Source organism: Ischnura elegans, chromosome 8 (assembly GCF_921293095.1).
Source record: "Ischnura elegans chromosome 8, ioIscEleg1.1, whole genome shotgun sequence".
Taxonomy (NCBI): Eukaryota; Metazoa; Arthropoda; class Insecta; order Odonata; family Coenagrionidae; genus Ischnura; species Ischnura elegans.
The window spans coordinates 46,175,812-46,183,264 of record NC_060253.1 but is presented as its reverse complement, the minus strand read 5'-3'; the positions used below and the strand labels follow the sequence as shown (position 1 = coordinate 46,183,264).

Here is a 7,453-nt window from a genome sequence, read left to right as displayed (position 1 = left end):
GGCAATTAAGATTCTGAAATAATTGTATAAAATTGGATGTTGGCGTAACTTGGGTGGATTAAGGCATAAACAGATTTAGGGGGGGCACGCCCCCCTCCAGACGCTTAAAAAAATCGACAAAATTTTTTATACGGCTATTATTACGTTAGTTTTGTTTTTTATATTACGGAGCCTCAATCATTTAATTTCATATTAATAACTTTCATATTAAAATAAATAGAATATTTCGTACAGTCAAGTGTTTGTACCTTGTTTTTAACCACAAGCATGAGAAGATCGCTTGCCTGCCAAACCCTTGTGTCCCCCCAGAAAAAAATCCTGGATTCACCCCTGGATTAAGGCAATTGTTTTCAGAGGTTGAGGGTTGGTTCACTGCTCCCTGCAATGCCTTGGTGGCTTGTAATGACTCTGAAATATGATGAATCTTCTAAAACAAGCAGCCTTTTAATATCCTGCAATTTTCAAAAAGCCTTGTCCGTTGCACTGGTGAGATAGAAACTTGAATTGGATGCCAACCTTTAACATTCATTATATTACATGTAATTATTATCATGTTATCTGCTCTTCCCAGGAATACAGGTTGGGGAGAAGGCAAGAGTTGAAAGCTGGTGGAAATCCCATAATAAGAAAAGATGCATATTTACAAGAAAACGAGAAAATACATGCACAAAATATAAACAAAAAGGGTCAAAAAATGAACAAAATTTGTACAAAAAGAAAATCTCAGCAGCTAAAGGTGACATTAATATGTTTACATAATGATATCGGGCCATTTTTGTGTGTGGTTTACAAAGATATGCTCACAGTATCAAAATTTCTTATGCAAATATGCTCACTACTCATAATACTTCGCAAGCAAGCACTCTACACAGAAAATAATTTTTTGATGGAACTAACTAAAATACTCTTTTTGTTTCTTTGAAATTTCTATTGCAATTATCTGGTAAAGTGCATAATAAGAATTAAGAATGAAAAAAACCACAGCCTCTGACAGGATATAAATGTTTTAAATTTCAAAATTGGCATAAAAGTGCTTTTAATGAAAATAAGAAAGTATATTTCTCCTACACAATAATGATAAAAATAGGAATAACTTAGGATAATTACTCAGAAATACTTCAACATAGAAAATAAAATACTCCAAAGCTTTACTTCTGACCCCATAAGACAGTCAAGGGACAAGATAATGGATAATGACATGGTCAAACATGACATTTATTTCCACAGAATATGTGAAAAGGGAACAACACCTATTCATGTTTGCAGTCTTAATTGCAGCTTGAGTAAGCACGCTTGTGCCATTTGGTGGAAACTACAACAGTCTACTCTACATTGCTGCAAGTATTCCGACTTGCTCCAAGTGCCCAAATTGTTGTCACCACCAACCGACATCAATCAACCGACCTATCAATGCAAAAAAAGCAGATGAGAAATAACATTACTTACCCAGAGCATCATAAAATATATGAGCATACTGCAGCTCATCAGCTACATTTCATTTTGTTTTCATGGTGCTATTGGTTAACTCAATTGGATTTCATTAACTTTGGGATGGGTGGTAAGGTAAATAGTATTTACATTCATAAAATTCCTTTGAAAGGCACATTTCTGAAATGTTACCCGAGCATTCTTAGCTAAGCCGTTTTCACCTAGAAAATTTTCTATTTAAAAGCAACTTGTCTCAGGAAGGGTGGTTTGTGACCCTTCAAGAATCCATTGCTTAGTGAATACAGCCAGTTTTTGGTTGGACAGCTATGAATTCCAGGCAAAGCTATGGAATGGATGATACAGTAAAATTAGGGCTACCAGCAGATCTTTTGAAAGGGGTACCCTCAGTTCAGGCACAAGTGGTTCATTGTTTTGTCCGAGACCGAGTATTTTATCAAGGCACTTCTTTGATTTGACAGATTCCAAAAACAACAAACAGATGAAAGCTTTTTAAATGTGTTGAAACCGATTTATTTACACTTCATGGGCATAATAATATTTAAAACAAATTCATACAGATAACAACAGTTTTACACAGCTGTAAGACAGGCAGAAATATTCTTCTTTTAAATACAATTTTTTCATGCAGGTATTAAATATGCTTATTCAATCACTACTAATGACTCCACTCCAGTCAAATTAAAACTTCCAACAGCTTTCCCTACAACCTCTAACCAAATAATGGCTTCCCAACTGCCTCCTAGTAGATACAAGAGCGCACCATTTTCAATGCAGAAACATCCTTTTGCGCTCCTCATTTGCACTGCTTAAAAACTTTTTTCTTATTTTCCTTTTTATACAGAGTATTGTTAGGATAAGGAGAGAAATATTTCAAAAAACAGAATCCAATAAAAATGTATGCATAACAAACTGTTCACAAGTAGGCATAGCCATTGTACACAACTCCTGCAACAACAACTGATATAACACATCCCTTTGGCTTGTTTTGAACTTCTTATTACAATGATAATAATAATAATGCATATGCTTTTTCATGGAGGTTTGTAAATATACATATGCACGTTCATTCATGCGTGTGTACATATATAAAATACCTACGCACACATACATTAAATTAAATTCAGTGCGTTGCAACAGCATGGTAATTGTAAAAATGCTGTGTACAGGATAGGATGGAATATGAGTTAAAATGGGACAGATGAGGATTACATGCTTGGAAAACTTGCTAGAAGCATTTTAAATAATAATAACAATAGAATCTTTCGGCTAAGTCTCAATAATTTTCATCACCGTACTCCTGAAAAAATTACTCCCTATTAAATTTACAATGTCTTCATTAACTCCCTAAAAATTATACACAATGTTTGAACCATTTATTTCAAACCTGGATTTATTAGTGAGGAAGCAAGAGAGACTTGACACTGTGTAAAAGACAGGAAAATTGAAAGAGACTTCTGTTTCCAAAAACAAGGCAGGGAAGAAAAAGAGCACTCGCATTTCCACAAGCTTTAAAAGCAGGGGTGAAAGTTCAGAGTTCAAAAGCCCTTCTTTTTTTTCCTTTCTGCTAACTTCTAACAATTCCCCGCAAGTGTTTTAAAAATATTTCACCATGCCAGAATTAACAGTTATGGGAGACTAGCTGTGATAATAACATGTTGGCCATATTGCGATCACTGTTACTGTAAGCAGTCTTCAATGATATTTCTCTATAAAAATATAACAAATTAAACAACTTCCTAAGTATGCACAGCAAGCCACCCAAATAAACCTGAACACAGATCCTTTCTGGCTTTTACGGCATTCCTGTACCTTAGTAGAGAGAACTGATGTCAACTTTCAATGCTTCAACATAGCAAAAACATTGCCATTCATAACACTAGCATTTTTACATCATATTCTCAATACTTACCCTGCAACAGGAAAAATATTACACAGGAAATAATACATACACTAGTTAAAAGTCGTTTTGGGTAAAGTACACAGGTATGCCTACTGAACCAAATTCTGATTGGTGGTATGTAACAGCAATGCACACGCACATTACTGCATCAAAGGACTGGTTCAATATTTGACAGCTAATTGATGGATACTTTAGTCACAAGCGCTTGACTTGAATATATTATTCATGATTTTTTGGCCAGAAAAATATTAAAATATATAAAAACACTTCATGAATTAACTTAAAATTTTCAGTCTGCATCTGGAAGATGAAATCTATTATTATTATCATTATTATTACATAACTTTAAACAAAAAAGAAAAACAAATGCGAGATTCAGCTTCATAAAACAAGGCCACCACATTAAAAAAATTTACAAATAATTTATTGCTAATGAACATCTAAAAAATGTAATGTTGGCAATTGCATGATTCACACTGAATGAGTTAACGGAAGCAGAACTATGTTATATGATGTAAGATGCGGATTGCTAGTCATTGGTTGCAAAGTAATGTCATCTAAGCCACTCATTAATGGGTAATGCATTTCTGTCACCATACCTGATGACCTTCAGAGCGATTGGTAGCATGTTGGCAGTGAGATATTTTGGCCAGGCCATAATGAAAATTGTTGGTGGCATAAACCTTCATTTTTCATTGCTAGAGAAGTAGAAAATGATAGGTAGTTAAGATAGATGAATAGTTTGGTACTAGTTCTGAGCTGAAGCCGACTTTTTCTTTTATATGATGCAATAATTCATTGATGCAATGGGCTAAGTCCAATCTTGTTCCAAAAAAAGTGAAAAGGGATCAAGAGTTTACATAAGATGAATGTACTTTAAAGGAAGGATGCGTACTGCAACCTGTAAGTATCGTCTCTACACGATGTGTTTATTTTTTGCATTTGACAATCAGGAGGGAAGAGAAAAATAATTTGCTTTTGGCTCTTGAACTGCACACACAGTTTTTTGCTTAAACATCAGTTCATAATCTCAATCTCTAATGCACCACATGGTGCTAAATAACATGTTCACCGAACGAGCACCAATGAGATTGGACAAAAGGACAACTTTCATTTGTACAAAAATAATCCTTCTGTCAATCCTTATTTTCCTAGACTTTTACAGTCTCTCGGCTACTACCAGGAGCAATTCCTTTGCTCAGCTCCACTTAGACAGAATCATGGTTCCAATTAATTTAGGTATTTTCTGACTCCCTAAAGTGATGAACATCTTTTAGCTTTCATACTTTACTTTTCCATTCTATCATGAGGAAAGGGTCCTAGGTATACAACAGATAGATTATTCACCACATACTCCACGTCATTATTTCTGGTATAGATGAAAAATCTCTCGGATTTTTATAATCTCCTCCCAGCCAAGAGTACAGACTTTTTCATAGGCGGGCATCTCACCAAATGGAAGGAGTTCATATCTAATGTACTTTGATTTCGGCAGCACCCTACTGATGTGCCCCGTTTAAGATCAGAGGTTTAACTTTCCTGTTTCTTTTTAAAAGAAAAACACTCTTCAAGATATGGCAATCGTGAGATTCATGCCATTCTGTATTTCTTTGTGACTTGTTCGGCATATGAGTACAAGTTGATGGGAGATGGGGGATACTGTCGGAGGCAGAATAGTCGTGCATAAGGCTTGTGAAAGTCTCTCGTTTGTACTCTAAATTATGTACAAAGGTAAAACAAAAAACAGTCATTCCTTCTAACAAAAGGACAAAATAGTATGTATACATATATGTATAGATATAAACATTCCTGCTCCCCTGAAACGTAAATCTAAAAATCTTTTCAAACCTTGCCACTTCCACAATTCTTTGCCACCACTCAATACAGCCTGTGATTAGAGTTTTACCAACAGCATTAAAATGAACTTTTTAAAAAATAAACCACTAGCAATACACTTAAACCTTTCATAGCCCACTCTTATTTCCTTCAGTGTTCTCTAGCCCTGTGCAGTCGAAATCTCGAGTCGTTTTTGTGGGGTTAGGAGGAAAGGTACCAAGGGTTGAAAACTCCCTCTATGCTGTTCAACGTAATTCATCATATATATTTGTATGATGAGTATATATATATATATATATATGCATGAATAAACCACCAGTTTCACATCTCAGTCAAGACTAATGCTCAGGTAATGACTGCTAAACAAACAGACTATGACCATATTCTCGACAAGAATAGGACAAGGTCACTAATGTTATTGTTCCAATGAAGACACTCTTCTGTGGTCGCGAGCTCTTTTCCATAGGATTCGACATTTAGATGAAGACATTTTTGCTCCTCCATCTCTCTTTCCTCTTCCTTCCTTAACCCCCCAGTTCCTGACTGCTGCCCAAAAACACACCACTCACACAGATAAAAAAAAAGAGATAACTCACACGCATGGGGAACTTGCAACTTCGATCTCACCTGACTAATTTTATTTGAGACACGAAAAGTCACAAGAATTTCGTTTTTCTTTTTTCCAAAAGAGATTACACAACAGGGTGCCATCATGTGTTAATAATGCTCACTCGTCAAGGAGAGAAAAAAACGAAATAACCTCTTCAGGTGCGAACTAGCAATATTGCACGACAACCTCCGTCCATGGCGGCAGGTGAAGGACGCTCCACGAAAACAGTCTGAGTGACCACCGACCTATCGTCCGAGACGGACGCTTCCTCCTCCTCCTCATCATCTTCCCCTCCCTCTTCCCCCACTTCGCATTCCTCACCACCACTAGTCCCAGCGTCCTCCATTTCTGCATCGGCCGCTCCGTCCCCCAGCCCCACCAATCAGAGTCTGTCTTTCGATGGAACCCATATGTTGGGTCCAGACTGCTCGTGGATCACTTCCTTCACCTTGGTGTATATCTCCTCAGGGGTGTCTCCTTGAACGACAGCTGCAGTATGGGTAAACAATGCAACGAGGGTGACCATGAAAGGAAAAAAAAAAAATATTGAATGATTAGATTTATAAAATAGGACCCATGATGGTGTACCGTCTGGTTTATTCCTGGCAAACAATGGCAATGAATTCTTAGGTGTATTTTATTTATTTTATCTTCATTTATTCCTATACCACCAAATACAGCACATATGGGCATTTTACATTCGGAGGGTTCAACAAATTTAACAATTATAGGTGCACGAACAACCAATCCCTGCATTCAAGCAAGCTATCCAGGTGGGACTTTAAACTGCAACCTCTTGTTTGGCGGGTGAGGACTTTACCCTGCCGCAACCGAGGCTGGAAAGCTGGCTGGTCAACTTATATACCAAGGATGAAGTTTCCCATGAAAAATATTTGGCTTGCCCGGGATTCAAACCCAGATCTCCCGATTGCCGGTCAAACGTGCTAGCCAATCACACCACCAAGCTATATCCTCAGAGCAAACTTTAGGTTCAAATCTTGGCTAAGCCAAATATTTTTTCATGGTGAACTTCATTCTTAGTAAATATAACTTTGCACCTGTGCGCATGACTGCATACAAAGTCACTTCTTTCATGGAGTGCTTTCAAGATTACTTAGGTTTCACACCAGATAGGATTTTCCATATCCGCTGCCAATGTTTTGATGAGGAACTGGCTCATCATCCCCGTGAATACAGGAATCCAATGGCATTCCATTCTAACATCAGGTTTACACACAATTTACTGTGGCTACGGCATAAGAAGAAGATAGAACCACCTCCTGAAAGTCAAAGGGGACTGGTAGCTAATCATGAGAGAGATCAACTAGGCTTAGATAGGGTTTTAGGCAATTTAGGCTTAGATTGCTTGAACAATTGAGAATTGATATGTTTAAGAGTGACACAGATCATCATCTCAGAGCCTCACTATATTTCCAGGTCTAATAGAAGCGATAAATTATGAGAGTTATTTTGCCAAACAGACAAAATATGGGACTTTGTTTTACCCCCAAACTACAAAGGACTTTAATTTAATGCTAGTTGTAATTTTGTTCGAGCATTTGCTTTTTATATGTAAACACACCTTTATAAGGCAACTTGTGGGGGAGTATGTAGATTTAGATGTAGGACTACAAAGAGTCATGGGAAGAGGAGCCGAA

At 36.9% G+C, this 7,453-nt stretch overlaps 1 protein-coding gene across 8 annotated transcripts in view; it reads right to left on the bottom strand.

Moving 5' to 3' along the window:
* Nucleotides 1-1,943: 1,943 nt before the first annotated feature.
* The window catches only part of LOC124163629 (disks large 1 tumor suppressor protein), a 1,021,363-nt gene continuing 1,015,853 nt past the window's right edge, over nt 1,944-7,453 (bottom strand). For all 8 annotated transcript variants that reach the window (XM_046540661.1, XM_046540665.1, XM_046540663.1 and 5 more), the window contains one exon: nt 1,944-6,284. In XM_046540661.1, coding sequence (XP_046396617.1) covers nt 6,178-6,284 — 107 coding nt within the window. In that variant the 3' untranslated portion in view covers nt 1,944-6,177. The remainder of the gene's footprint in view (nt 6,285-7,453) is intronic.